Here is a 16,176-nt window from a genome sequence, read left to right as displayed (position 1 = left end):
TAAATTTATTCAACCTATCAACTTCCACAACGACAGATGGAAGTTTGTTCCAGCAATTAACCACCCGCTGGCTAAAGGCAAATTTCCGCACATCTATTCTACCTCTGTCTTTTCTTAATTTGAATTTATGCCCCCCCTTAGGTTTGTAATCTGAACAAGTGGAAGGATCCCATCAGAATTCAGCGTTCTCAACCCATTCAAGGCCTTATATACCTTAATCAGATCACCGCGCAGGTGCCTAGTCTCCAGCCACTGCAATTTGCAGAACTTAAGCCTCTCTTGGTAAGAGGATCCCTTTATTCCCCTCACCAATCTTGTTGCCCTTCTCTGTACACGCTCAAGTAAATCTACATCCTTCCTAAAATGAGGCCTCCAGACCTGTACGCAGTACTCAAGGCGTGGCCTGACCATTGCCTTATACAGAGGGATAATCACCTCCTTTTCCCTGCTAGCAAAATTCCTATATATCATTGACAAAACCCCATGACCTGCCCTGGCAGCCTGTCTGCATTGCTCAGAAAACTTCATATCTGCCTGCACAATTACTCTCAGGTCTTTTTCATTTTCTACCACCTTAAGTGTAGTACCACACAGTTGGTACGTTTCTCTGGGGTTACTTCTACCCATATGCAGTACTTTGCATTTGTCAAGGTTAAACTTCAGTTGCCACTTCTTAGCCTATCTGCCCAAATTATCCAGATCCTGTTGCAGCAGCACACTGCCATTACTGTCATTAACAACCCTGCTAACCTTTGTATCATCTGCAAACTTCGACATTAAGCCTGATATACCTTCATCAATATCATTGATAAATATACAAAACAACAGTGGACCTAACACCAAACCCTGTGGGACTCCACTAATAACATTAGTCCAAGAAGAGCAGCACCCATTGATTACCACCCTCTATCTTCTCGCACTTAACCATCCTTTTATCCATTGTAGCAACTTACCCTTAATGCCATTCTGCTCCAATTTGTACAATAGTCTTCCATGCGCAACAGTGTCAAAAGCTTTCCTGAAATCCAAGTATATGATATCAAAATTATTTTTTGCATCCAGTTCCTTTGTAACCACATCATAATAACCAATCAAATTTGTCAGACAAGACTTACCCTTAACAAACCCATGCCGTGTCTGAATTATTGCTGCAGTCTTGTCTAGATGATCCTGCAATACATATTTAACCAGTGACTCCATTATTTTACCCGGAACAGAAGTTAAACTAACTGGTCAGAGTTAAGAGTTTATGCTATAGTAATTTTGATTATTTTATGAAATTCAGTGTGTGCATACCAAGAAAATCAAAGTAAAGCCAGTTTTCACTGTGATTTTTAGTAAATTGATGTGTTATAACTGTACAAAGAATTGTTTAACTGAATTTATTGAAAAGGTTGCTCTGATAAAACATTGGGAGAGCATATGAAAATTAAGATTTTTGTTTTAGGTTGGAGACCAGCTTATTCGAGTGAATGGCTTCAGTGTTCATCGTGCTATTCATAATGAGGTGCTTTCCTTGTTACGCACAAGTCCTGGTGTTGTTCTCAAAGTAAAAAGTAAGTCACATGCAGAGTTAACAGTTTTGGTATTTTATAGCAGTGGATTAACTTTTATTTTTTATATACCATTTAAAGGGCCTGCTCAATTTTAAAACTTTTATTGTTCTTACCTTAAGGTTTTCAGCAGTTGCCATTGCTGAAAATTATAAGGAAGAAATGTTTATACCTGTGGAATTCATATATGTATACACATATAGTAATGGATGTCGCCATGTTCCTGTAGAAACCATACAAAGTAATGGATATTATCATCTTTGAAGTGGCTAATGTTGCTGGAACGCCTCAAAAATACCCTAGAGGGCCATTGTCACATTTTTCGAATGTCATCCACATAAGGGAAATCATTTAATTTGGAATGTATGGTTGTTATATATTTTTACTATGAAATGTGTTTCAAATATATGAAATGTTGATTTTATTCAGTAATGATTGAAATTAATATGCATGCATTGTAACATGCAAATTACTGAAGTCTGTGAAAAGTGGTGGCTATCAGCCTATACAGGGTGTTTCAAAAATGATGGTCAATAATTTAAAGGTGAAAAGTACAAACTAAAATAAGCAAAAAAGTCACGAATGAACCATTTTCAAGATAATGCACATTTTCTGTTAAGATCCGCCACTGACTATGGGAGCACTAGTTTAGCAAAAAGCTGTGAATCCTTTGTAAGGGTCATTTCATTAAACATAAGATAATACATTTTTAATTTTTGGTTTCAACCCCACAGGATTTTTACAGACATTACATATTACAGGATGTTCTTTCTAACACACTTTCCTCAACATCAGGTGTTATGTTTCTGGGCCTACCTGCTCGTACTTCATGTATTTTTTGTTTGTTTGTTTGTTATTTGGTTTTTAGGAGCATTAGCTACTAAGGCCATATTGCTCTGGGGATATGCAGTGGTCATTCCCTGACCTTTCTGTATCCTCCGTATTTGGTGGTCACGGGCTCGAACCCCAGTCTAATCAAGAAGCATGTGCTACGCACTGCTGCTCCTGCCCACCTGGCTAAGGAGGCGCCCTATTACTCCATGTGCAAAGCGCCCGTGTTCTTTAAGGCATTGATGTACCCTGATGAATGTGCACCTGTGGGGGCTGCCTTCGGCAGAGAAATGCTTCTCGGTACAAACATGCAGCCTTGTGTGCACTGCCGTTGGCTTTACCATACGTGAAGTGCATGTCCGCATCCTCTTCGTTGCTGTAACCTCTTTCCGTGTTGACTATCCGTTAACAAGTACTAGTATGCCTGCTATGTCTCAGAGCATTGAGAGAGGGGAAATGGAGAGAATGAGCATAACCTAAACAAACAAGTCAGTGGTGGATTCCAACTCTGTACAGTTCACCTTGTCAAGTGCAGTGGTGGATCCCAACTCTGTACAGTTCACCTTGTCAGTGCAGTGGTGGATCCCAACTATGTACAGTTCACCTTGTCAGTGCAGTGGTGGATCCCAACTCTGTACAGTTCACCTTGTCAGTGCAGTGGTGGATCCCAACTAGAAATGTGCAATATCTCGAAAACAATTCACTTAAGGACCCATGTTTACTAGGCTTTTTTTTGCATATGTAGTCTGTACAGTTCACCTTTAAATTATTGACCATCACTTTTGAAACATCCTGTATAATATCAAGACCCTCACTGCATGTTTGACATCATGTAGAAAGTGCCTTATGATGAAGGACTGTGGAACCCTATCCCCTTCTCTCTCTTTATCATGAAAATATTATGCAATCAGAATCAATTTAACTTATTTAAGCATTCAACTGTAACCCAAGTGCTGCTGTAACACTTATATACATTATGGCACAGCACCACTGAACATGCAGTAATGCACACAGGCAGTTTTTCTTAAAAAGTCAATATGAGTGGGTCTAAATGTAAAGGCACATGATATGAACTGCTTGATTCTGTTGGCACGCTGATTGAACTTTGGGTTATTAGCATCAGTGGTTCATTTTTGTTTATAGCTTGGTACACATTTTTATTAGTTTTTTGCTTGTGTTGAGGCTAGTTTATATAGATAGAATAAACTTTTTGATAAAATATTTAGTTTTATTCTGATTTACAGTGCTTATCCCAAAAATAAGCATTTGCTTTTAGGTATGAATTCCAAACATTTACTTTTCAACCATTATTTACAAATTCTTGGAATGTTGAGGATTTCGGAATGTTGTTATTTCTCAACATTCCCAAAAATTACAGCACATTGAATGGGCCTCTCAGATATAGATGGTAGCCAGTGTGTTAATTTACATCTGATACACTTGCCAATTATCTAGATGTAGGCACTAACCTGTTGGGTCCTGTATTTTGTTTTGTGGCGAAGTTGGCCGTGAAGAGTATATTGCAGGTGTAAATTTTATCTGCAACAAAGAATAATTATTTGTTTAATATGAACCCACAGAAAACTTATTCTGTTGCTTTACAAAGAAGTGTGTTTTTTTTATGTCAAACTTGTCCTGTGATATGACTGAACAGTCCACTAGTATCAGATTCCTTCTCCAGTTATGTCTCTCATTCATTACTCCTGACCATGAAAAACTGCTATTATTTTTCCAGCTATGTGTATCATGAAACAAGATTGTCACGATCAAAACATATTTTCTGGTAGTTGCTTTGGCAACTTCATTGTACATGCATTTCTAATTTTTGTGGAATTTATTTTCCAAATTTTGACTAATATTCCAAAGGGATTCTTATTGCTGTTCCTATATTGTATATATAGGAATAAAAATTAATTACATAAAGAAATTTGGAAATATTTAATTTTTGATTTTGAGTGTAGGGTTTCCCTTGGGAAAAAATATTTGCTGCACTTCACTTTCATTTCTTAATTCTAAAAATCATTTCTGCTGTATTTGAGAATTACTTCTCTAACACACCACATTCTAAGCTGCAAGTTAAAAGAATATATATCATTTATATGAAGTTATAGTTTGAATGACAATAGCTGCCAATTGTGGTTAGGAGTACCTGTATCATCCAGTCATATTGCTGCACAAGTTTAATTGGCGAAGCTTTCCATGGATGCATAAAATCAACAGTTGTCAGGATAGCAAAGGCATATTAGCATTAGTAGAGGCATATGATGCAAGAAAGCATCACATGCCTCTACTAATGTACATCTACTAACATGTTATTAGATGTACATTAGTACAATTTTATTTAGCAGTATGCCTCTATTAATTAACGTTGTGCATCTTGGTACAAGAAAAAAACTCTATCGATCACAGTGACCATAAAACATGCTTAAAAATATGGAGAAGCCTTTGTAGATAAAAATAATGGAGAATACTTAAATCCACACTGATGTAAATTTATTATATTTTTCAATTTTTAAGTTATTTTATTTATTTTTTTTTTGTATAGTCCTTGTAAGCATGCAAAAAAGTTCAGTTAGCTTTTTGAGTGCCTTTCTCCACCAATGCAACTTTAATTTTATGATGGGAGCACCCCTGGATAAAGTATGTGAGAGCTGTTTTTCTAATTTAAACAAAATCTATATGAGTGATGTCAATTCCAGTTTATGAATTCCTGAAGATATGATCGATCTTGAAGTATTTCAGATCGATCTGCATCATTAATTTTGTTATTGAAGAAGTCTGGCCTCAAAAAAATAAAAACAGAGTGCATTTTAAGCCTATTCATGTATATTAATTATCTTGTGTTGAAAAACAAGAATTTAAAAGGGGCTCAATCTTTCCCATCCAAAGATGATGGTAGTGCACTACCATCATCTTTGCTCCATGCATCTCCCATCTGAAGCACTGGCTGGCTTCATCTGTTGTTTATGGTTCAGTGTGATGAACCCTAACTACATGAAACAGAATATTTGATTTTAGTTTCTTTAAATTTTTGCTTGCAACAGTAAACATAACACCCAAATGCAGGCATTCATTTTTTTTAACATTGGAAAAAAAAAACATGGCTAAAGCATGGAAGGGGATTTTATTTTAAAAAATAATTTAAAATATACACTTTTAATATTAAAAAATGGATTGTAGCAATTTTGAAAATAAAGGGTGGCATCAAAAAGTAAATGATTTTTTTCATGCCAATTTTGAAGTTATAAAATGTATACCTAATCCCAAGATGCATCTGTCAGTGAGAAGCAGTTTTGTGCACTGTCAGAAGGTTATAAAAAAAGGAAAAAAATCTTAGTACCCTGGACACTTATGGCCACTCTTACCTGGTCTGATTTGGACCACAACAAAGTGACCCCTTGTTTAACAATTTTTTTGTTATTTCTTTGAAGCTTTCAATTACCATGCTCATTATAAACATAAAATTCTTCCTTATTTGCTTACTGCAGTAAGAAAATAAGGAAGAATTTTATGTTTGGAAGAATTTTATTTTAACAAAGGAATGGAAATATATGGAAGAATTTTATTTGAACAAAGCCATAACTTTGTTATATCTGTATTCATTATAATTGAGTTCAATTATAACAACATGTGACAAAGTTTCTAGCACATCTGGTGTAGCAACATCTGGAAACTAAAAATATATTCAACAATAGTAACTAGTGATGTTAATTCTAAAGATTTCCCAATGGACTGATATTGGCCCTTGTGGAGAAGTAGGATTTCTTATACTGCTCTTTGGTGGACAGTATTGAACTGGGCATGGAACAGCAGTGTGAGAGTTAAATATCCATTGTTGTTGTTGTTTGGTTTTTGGGAGCATTAGCAACAAAGGCCATATTGCTCCGGGGATATGTGGTGGTCATTCCCTGACCTTTCCGCATCCTCCGTATTTGGTGGTCACGGGCTCGAATCCCGGTCTAATCAAGAAGCGTGTGCTACACACTGCCGCTCCTGCCCACCTGGCTACTGCCATTCACTTCCACTTTTAAGCATATGCTTAACAGTCAATGTGTATCTATTTGGACTAATAATAATAATTTTGTTATTATTAGTCCAAACTTTCTTCTTTTTCATACTCATCAATAGTAATAAGCTGTATCTTTGTGCAAATTTTTATCTGTGTACTAAACAAAAGAAACTGAAATAACTAAAATTATTTTTGTTTTTGTGTTTGGTACCTTTGTTTGCTGTTGTGATTTTCTGCTCTTTATATATATTAATTTTCATACAATGAAATGTTACTAAATTAGGAAATAGAATATCTGGCACTGATCGGGTCATAGTTCTTTAACAATAATTTGTTGTAACAATAATTTGTGTAGTTATGCCTTGAATTTATTTAAACTACCTCCTTCCATAAAAACAGATGGATGTTTGTTCTTGCAATCAACCACTTGCTGGCTGAAGGCAAACCTCCACACATCTGTCCTGCAACCATCCTTCCTCAATTTGAATTTATGCCCCCTTATGTGTAGTTTGGGCATCAGCTGTTAATCTGAATAATTGAAATAAATTAAATAAATATTTGATTAATTAATTGTGCTAATTTCAAATCATTAATAGATGGCATAAAACCAAAGTTAAATTGGATAACTTTTTTTTCCCCCCTAGGTGTTGGAATGATTCCTATAAAAGAGTAAGTTCTTTATTATATCTGAACTATACCTTCTCTTTTTTGATAATTGTTTCAGTATTAATTGCATTTTTCTGTTGTTACAACTTGAGATACCTAGAATCATGGATAAAAGGATATTTGTAATTAAATGGTAATGGAAAACTGGAAATGTGGAGGCATTTTCCCAAACATGGTGGTACCAGTATCACAGCATTCTGTATGTGTTGGGAAGTTCCCATTTTGAATGACAAAATGGGAACCACTGGATCTGTATTGGATGCACAGTGTTGTGGAAGACCAGTCACAGTGAAAACTGTTAGGTATAAAACATTCTTTGTAGAGAGTTTTGCCTAATAAGAAAATCAAGCTGCCATACTTCTGTGGAATTAGGTATTAGATAAATACCAGTGTTATGCCACAAAATTTCAGCTGTAAATTTTATTAGTACATAGCTTGACTGAAGATGGCTTATACTAGGAATGGTCATCAACCTTTTCCTGCAGTGTGCCACATAGTGTTGAAAATGCATCATGTACTGCCTAAGGTGGGTCCAGAAGCTACTGGAATTAATACCCTTTCCCCACTGATCTATACCTGGCACTGTCAAATGTTTATGCTAACTACATAAAGGATTTTATGCTAAGTGACTGTAATAAAAAATTGAAAACAGTTTTATAATTCATCCTCGCAGAATCTATATATTGTGGGAAGCTCACTATATTGTGGGAAGCTCACTATCACCACTGCTTGTGCTAAATTAATGTTAAAAGGCAGTAAATACGGTTTTCATAAAACTGAAACCTGATTATCATTTCTGGCAATAAAAAGTAGAATTTAAACTGTATGTCAATGCTTTCCAAACTTTTTTGAGGCCAACACACTGTGCCAATGTCAACAATAATTCAACATCCCATCACCCAGAAGTTTGCAATTAATTGACACTCCACCCTTTTGTTTCTTATCTTTAAGTTTATGGTAAATGTAACGGTAAAAACTTCCCTTGTTTCCAAAAACATGTAAACAAGACTAAGAGAATAGGAAGATGTGTGTTACTAGGCACAAACTTAACCAGGGTTGTTTGAAATTAGCTATGTTAGTTATTAGCTTTCAAAGAGAAAAAACGTGTCCAGATGCTAAAATTTGGCAATATCCTTTGGGAGACATGATGCAATACACTCCCTTTTAAAAACTATACTGTATATGTATAGCTTCATTTCTGATTTTTCAAACCAGTTGTATAATTTTTTTAAAAAAATTTCACATCAGGAGGCAGGCTACTATCAAGACCTGTGTGGGCCACAAGTGGCATGCTTGCTGTGTGTTGGCCATCTTTGACCTTAGATCATCACTTCTGCAAAATGATTCTCATCCAAGTAAAAGAAACTACCCTCATTTAATGCAATTGATTGTTTGGTCTTGTGTGGGTACATTTCATCTGTCTGGACATGTCAACTGGTATTCAGTGAAACATTATTTATATGAACCAGTCAAGGAATTATCATAAAGAACTACCCACATATGCTATGCATTTATCAATTTATTTTATATAATTTAAAATATTTTATGAATAAAGCAAATTTAACTTGCTTTTAGTTAGCAGTATCAGGTGGAAAAACACAAATGTGAAGTGTTTTTATGCTTCTCTGAAATCAGTGGCATAACTATGAAATACTACACAGTAAGTTGTGCTTTCTGTTATATACTGCAGTTTATTTACAAGCATGGAGGTTGTTGATCTTTGAACGTCATGAAATTTGTCCTCTCTTGACTTGTGATAATATATTCATTGTCATGAATAAGAATAGGTATATTTATATTCTTGTTTGGTTCTTTTTAAAATATTTAAAAATACTGTTAATAAAAAATAAATCTACAAGGTATAATGTACTATGAACTTGCAATTTACTAAAGAACTATCAGTGTAAATACACAATACTTCATTCGTAATAGTAAACTGCAGTAGTAGTGTGAACAGCATCGATTTAACTGTATCTCATATTGAGACTACCTTCACAATAAGTTACCGTGTATTGCGCTACCTCGAATAAGTAACGCTTCACCAATGGAGAAGACCATTGTGAAGTTATACTTCATAACTGGGTTGGCATGGTTGATATTTTTGATATGTGGGATTTTTTTTTTTAGGAGCATTAGCAACTAAGGCCATATTGCTCCAGGGATATGCGGTGGTCGTTCCCTGATCTTTCCGCATCCTCTGTATTTGGTGGTCACAGGCTTGAACCCCGGTCTAATCAAGAAGCATATGCTACGCACTGCCGCTCCTGCCTACCTTGGTACAGAGGCACCGGGTTGGCATGATTGCAACACCAGGGTACCTACCCACCCAGCGATGATAGGCCAAACAAGCCTTGAAACGGTGCCATCTGGATGGTGGTATACACTGAGGATAAGTAACAGTAGTCTTCTCTGTTGGTGAAGTGTTATTTATTCAAGGTAGTACAATACATGGTAACTCAGTGTGAAGGTAGCCACAATATGAGATACAATTAAATTGATGCCATTCCCACTACTACTGTAGTTTACGATTGTGAACAAAGTATCGTGTATTTACACCGAGAGTTCTTTAGTTAAAAATATGGATAATTTAAATGATGTAACATTAAGTGATGTGTCCCTGTAGTTTAGTTGGCTGTTTATACAGTTAAACCTCATTAATTTAGACCCTCTATAATTTGGAATGTTTTTTTTGTGTATACAGGTAACCCTCGTATAACATGGTAGTTTGGTTGCTACAAAATCGTGTGTAATGCAAAACCGTGTTATACGGGACTAAGAACCAGTACAAAAAGGAGGGTTATGTTCCAAAAGCTAACCAAAATACGCCATTTTTTTTTATAACTATCGGAAAATTAATTTTTATAGTAGTAATAACTGAACAAACTGAACTTTATAGTAGTAAGCCTTACCTTACAAACTGTGATACTTATATGTCAGATAATGTACATTCATTTAATTTTCTTCCTCTTCATCGCTGATAAGCACAATCTCTTCTGCAGCATCTAGATTTCGTGTACCTTCTGCGCTCTTTAAAAGTTACAAACTGCACTCTTCGAAGTCACAATTATTTTTTTATGGTCTCAAACAAGCACAAGTTCAATAGCACAGAACCTAATCCAGGGATCTCCCAACAAAATACGTGAAAATCGGAAAAATATTTTCCAGTTAGCAAAATAACAATAAATTTTTGCTTACATACATAGCTTAATTAATATGTACTGTAATATGTACATGCTAATTGATATTTCTGTTTACTGACTTTTTTTTTTTTTTTTTTTTTGTTGTAAAATTTAAAGCAGTAGAAATGATAAGCAATTAATAACAAAGAACATGGCACGCACAAGTTACAACAAACACGATACACACAAGTGAAATACGGAGTATAGTAATGAGTTTCTGAAAATTTATTTATGTTTTTTATATGATTGAATATTTCATAGAAGGGGAAACACATTTCACCATAATAACATGAAAACCCACAGAATTCCAGCTATCAGTACTATAGCAAATGCAAGAAGATCGAGTTTACTACCCTTTTATAATTGATTACACTAACAGAAAAGCCCAATAAATTGGAAACTGCAAATTGTTTTTATTGTTTTATGGTAGTGACCTCCCAAAATGTGCTTTCGAAAAATATCACAAAGGCGATAATGACTAGTGAGTCAACAGCAGGGATTCACAGAAAGGAATGGAAACGTTGAAAATTACATCTAACATAATAGCAGGGTTTTCCCAGCACAAAAGCTCAAAAATACCGTGGTATGCAAGATTCCCCATAATTCTCAAACCATGTTAGAGCAAAACTGTGTTATACATATAAGTACTGTGTTGTGCGAGGATTGCCGCAATTTATCAATCGTGTTAGAGTGAAATTGATATTTCTGTACGGTACTTCTACTGTGTTGTAGAAGTACCGTGTTATATGGGGGTTGCCTGTATATGTATGTATTTTGTTTATTAAGATTGGAGATTTTCCTTAAATGAGAATTTAATGATATAATTCAGAACTTTTTTTCAGATTGGTTTCAGAGTTATTTGTGAAAGAATAAAATAATTCAAAGGGAAAAATTAAATGAAAATAAAAATATTAAGGCATTATTATTCTTAGATAACATATCAAATCACTTGATATTTGCTATCATCACTTGATGCACTCTTATTTTGTTTCATATTTTTATGTTCTTGCCTTCCAATACCACAGCCCTCGTATAATCTATGAATCACAGAGCCATACTCAGCTGCAAAATTTAGTATTGAATGAAACAATTGGAAGAGTAGTTTTTGATGATTCTGAATGTTATTTGCAACTGGACTGCTAGTTGGAATAAAATAAAGCAGAGTATGATGATAAGAACATGAAATAAGAATATTTAAAAAAATTTTTTTTTTTTATTGATGCTGTCTAATCTTGCTTTCTTGCATTGTTGCCACTACTAATACTAAAAAAGTTGTTAAATTAAGACAATTTACTTTTTTATTTAAGGTGAAATCAACAATGAAGGGTTAAAATGTGTTGTACAACAGTGGCAAAAGGATGTTAATTTGGGGAATGTAAGAACTGGGCCAGAATGATGTCAGGTATTATGCAGTAACCAAGTAAGAAACAACAGCAGCAGCAGTTCAAGAGGAAGGATTTGAGGTGAACCAGGAAGTGAATAAGAAAAAAAAAGAAAAGTAATGATATAATTCTGAAGGCCAGCCATGGTCTGTTGGTTAGTGTGCACATCCAACAAGTAAGGAGGTTGGGGTTATGGGTTTCAGCTCATATGTTGCCACAAAAATACACTGTTCATTTTGACTATGGTGCTGAAAATCTAGCTTCTATTATATTCAGTATGTATGCAGTCATGATGAATTTGTGAACTTTTCTGGTTACAGTCATCCAGAGAATAAACAGAAATTTATTTATTTTAAAAGTTAAATTACAGGAATCCAGAAGGCACCTCAAAACTCTTATTAAATTTGCTAATTCTGATGAAGAGTACCAAAAAATATTTGTGTGCCCTATGAGAAATGAAGTACAGTATTGTGAAATGGTGTTTCACAATAATTTGTCTCATATATTGTTATGAAAGAGTAAAGTATATTTCACTTTTATGATCATCAAAAAAGAGAAAGCCATGGATTATGATATTTTAAATATTAAACTATGTGAGTAGTAAAGTCCTTATGAGCCTTTCAAAATTTCAGTGATTTTTGTAAGAAGTGCTGATTTAAATTCATACATTAAAGCATTGTCCAATTTTAAGTGATGCGAACTGTTACTAACCAAATATGAAAACTGAAATCTCTGCGAGATGGTCTGTCATTTCTTTATATTATTTATTTATTTATTTATTTTTATTATTTTTTTTTTCAAATTTTCAGATTAGGTTAGTAACTAAGCATGAGCACAGTTACTTTTCAAGGTGTAGCTTCAAAGTAGATGGTTTCCAAAAATATATCTCTCCCTTTTTCCACCCACAAGATGAGATTTTTTATCCAGCAGAAAAAGAAAACCAGTCTTAAAATATACATAGTACACAGACACAGAGAACGAACATTGCTATATTAGGATTAATTACCCAATAGGAGTGTAGGAGGGCTGGAGATAGCTGTAAATGAACACTGTCCCCCAACCCACTAATAGCTATAAGTGAGAAAGAGGAGTTCTATACAGTCTTACAGAATTTTAAGCATACTTGCTAATAAAACTATATCTTATCAGCAGGAGGAAAGATCCCTTAAGGTGGAAAATGGTTGATCCTGAACCCCTGCCTCCGCCACCACCAGGATCAGTTTCAGAGGGATCAGTAAGTATAGACTGATGATTTTAATACAATTATCTTAAAATTTTAAAATAAATGAAAGGAACAGATAGACATATTCTTGCAAACAAAAATAAATTTCAAAATCTCTGATTTTTGTTTTATGAATTGATTGTTAAATAAGTTTGTATTCTATGAAAATTTATTTTATGGTAATTGATTTTGAACATTTATAGTAATTTATTTTGGGATAGTTGAATAAAAATTTGTGGTATATGTGTTATTATTGGTACATCCAACTTGTTCCTACCAGTTATGTTAATAATTAAGCATAAAAATCTAAAATACTAAAAATACAGGTTGTGGCAGAGAAGCAAGCAATTATAGAAGCCCAAAACTCATTTAAATGTTTTATTTAAGCAATTACAAGCATACCAGCTTAAAATACAGAAAAAAAGCATTTTATATTTTTAAGACAGTATCTTTGAGGTAGCTTTCATCTCAGTACAGACACATCTCCAGTCATAAGTGCATATTGCCCACTATGTGGTGCAGCATTTAAATTTGGATTCTAATTATTTCTTCTTGAATTTTGAGTTTAAGCTTAATAATAGCACATGCATGATCAATGGAATTAATTTTCTTTCTTTTTTTTTTTTTGGAAGCTATTTGCTTTTCAAATAGTCTCACAAAAAAAAAAAATCTAATTTTGTCAAATCAGGTGATCTTGCTGATCAGGGAATGTTGCCATTCCTGGACACAACATAATTGGAAAATAACACTCTTACAGAATTTATTGATATTGATGGGTTTAACAATTGGCCACATGCACCAATTCATCATTAGGACCTGAATGGAACTAAAGACTTAAAGTAACTGAATTTATAATTTGTTTTAAAAATATGACAACTGTTGTTATTTAAATCAATTATTATAAAAGCTTCTCCTTTTTATAAAAGTACTGCATATAAAAGAATCTACAGTATTTTTATAAAATAATTTGCAGATAAAAGACCCACTGGTGGCAGTGATCACAATGTACTGATTTGGAATTTATTTTATTATATCTACTGTCAAGGATAAAAGGAAAGGCTTTTGCTTTCATAAAAGTGACTAAAATAGTCTCAGACAGTTTTTAAATTGTGTGTAGCAAGACAAACTGATGATGTTACTAACAGCAAATTATAAATGTGAAGTATTCAGGGGGAGTAGTCATAGAAGCTGCTAGGCTTTTCATACCAATGAAGAAATACTGTTTGGGGCTTAGACCTAAAAATGGATGTCAGGTGAACAGGTGAGAATTGTAACAGAAGAAAAATGTGTGGGATGCATATAAATTATTAGTTGATACAGAAGTCTATGGTAAATATAAACTAATCTGTAATCAAGTCACAGAGGAAGTTAGGCAAGCTAAGCAAATTATGAGAAGTCTGGCATAGAATCCAAAAAACAGCAGAAAAGACTTCTGTGCTTATATTAACTATAGAAGGAAAAGGTTGAATCACATTGGGCAACTTGGTGTCAATGGTTTAATTGTTGTTGACCCTACTCAGGTTGCTGACAAGCTGAATAGGTATTTTACATTTACATTCATATAAAAGAAATTCGTTAAGGAAGGGAATGGTAGAAGTCTATCAAACTCCAGTGGGGAATTAAATGATTTGTGATAACTGAAAGGAAAGTGGAAGAGAAACTGTTAAAAAATTAACAATAAAATATGCACCTGGATGAATGGGATCTATCCAATTATATTAAGGGAGGCTACAAAGGAGGTAAGCAATCCCTTAGCCATAATTATTAGTCTGTTTTAGCAAAAGTGGCCCACTGGGAACTCACATCTTTCCCTCCAGCTACAAGTCATGCAAGCTGGACTTCTCATCCATTTAAAATTTGAAAACAGGTTGAGGTCATTTCGATCCCATTTCAGCCATAATTATGAGAGCATCCTTGGGTTCAGGGGAGGTCCCTATGAATTTGAGATGTGTTAATGTATCCCTACTTCGTAAATGGGGATAAATAGGTGACACTAGTAATTACAAACCTTTACGCTTAACCTTTACCAAGGAAAATAACGGAGTCACCGATTAAAGAAGTAATGTAAGACCATCTAAACTACAATGCAGTTATACTGCAGTAACAACATGGATTTGTTAAAAGGCAGTCTTGTCTGACCAATATGATTGGATACTATGTTGAAATAACAAAGGAACTGGATGCAAAAAATAAGTTTGATATCATATACTTCAATTTCAGGAATACTTTTGATACTGTTGAACATTTCAGGAAAGCTTCGCACATGGAAGACTGCTGTACAAATTAGAGCAGTATGGCATTAAGGGCAAGTTACTGCAATGGATAAAAGGATGGTTGAGTGGGAGATGGCAGAGAGTGGTAATAAATGGACACTGCTCTATGTGGACTAATGTTATTAGCGGAGTTCCCCAGGGTTCGGTGCTGGGCCCATTGTTGTTTTGTGTATTTATCAATGATATTGATGAAGGTATATCAGGCCTAATGTTCAAGTTTGTAGATGATACAAAGGTTGGCAGGGTTGTTAATGACACTAAAGGCAGTATGCTACTGCAACAGGATCTAGAAAAGTTAGGCAAATGGGCTGAGAATTGCCAACTGAAGTTTAATATTGACAAATGCAAAGTACTCCATATGGGTAGCAGTAACCTAAGAGAAACGTACCAAGTGTGTGGTACTACACTCAGGGAGGTGGAGAATGAAAAAGACCTGGGGTAATTGTGCAGTCAGATATGAAGTTCTCTGAGCAGTGCAGACAGACTGCTAGAGCAGGTCATGGAGTTTTGTCAATGATATATAGGAATTTTGCTAGCAGAGACAAGGAGGTGATTATCCCTTTGTATAAGGCAATGGTCAGGCCACACCTAGGTTGCTGTTTACAGGTCTGGAGATCTCATTTTAGGAAGGATGTAGAGTTGCTAAAACAAGTACAGAGAAGGGCAACAAGGTTGGTGAGAGGAACAAAGAGGTGCGCTTACGAAGAAAGGCTTAAGTTCTGCAAGTTGCAGCAGCTGGAGACTAGGCACCTGCAAGGTGATCTGATCAAGGTTTATAAGGCCTTGAATGGTTTGAGCAGGCCCAATGCTGACAGGATACTTCTGCTTGCTCAGATTAAGAACCTGAGGGGGCATATATTCAAATTGAGGAAAGACAGTTGTAGAATAAATGTGCGGTAGTTTGCCTTTAGCCATCAGGTAGTTGATTGCTGGAACAGACTTCCATCTGTTGTTGTGGAAGTTGATAGCTTAAATAAATTTAAGGCTGAACTAGACAAACATTTGGAGTGACTGGATGGGTGAAATGGGAAGGTTTTTTTTTGCTGATGCTGTATAACAGG

At 34.8% G+C, this 16,176-nt stretch overlaps 1 protein-coding gene across 2 annotated transcripts in view; it reads left to right on the top strand.

Annotated features, from left to right (window-relative positions):
- Nucleotides 1–16,176, top strand: part of LOC150079833 (uncharacterized) — a 172,654-nt gene that overhangs the window by 90,822 nt on the left and 65,656 nt on the right. Inside the window, exons 4-6 of one of the 2 annotated variants that reach the window (XM_090382470.1) lie at nt 1,448–1,556; nt 7,038–7,062; nt 12,773–12,854. In XM_090382470.1, the coding sequence (XP_090238596.1) occupies nt 1,448–1,556; nt 7,038–7,062; nt 12,773–12,854 (216 nt within the window). Of the gene's footprint in view, nt 1–1,447; nt 1,557–7,037; nt 7,063–12,769; nt 12,855–16,176 lie in introns of both variants that reach the window. The other variant, XM_090382469.1, reaches the window with a different exon arrangement.

This window comes from Mastigoproctus giganteus, chromosome 10 (genome assembly GCF_048544385.1).
Source record: "Mastigoproctus giganteus isolate SK-2022 chromosome 10, ASM4854438v1, whole genome shotgun sequence".
In the NCBI taxonomy this organism is placed as follows: domain Eukaryota; kingdom Metazoa; phylum Arthropoda; class Arachnida; order Uropygi; family Thelyphonidae; genus Mastigoproctus; species Mastigoproctus giganteus.
Note: the sequence above shows the minus strand (reverse complement) of the source record. Positions and strands in the feature narration are given on the sequence as shown.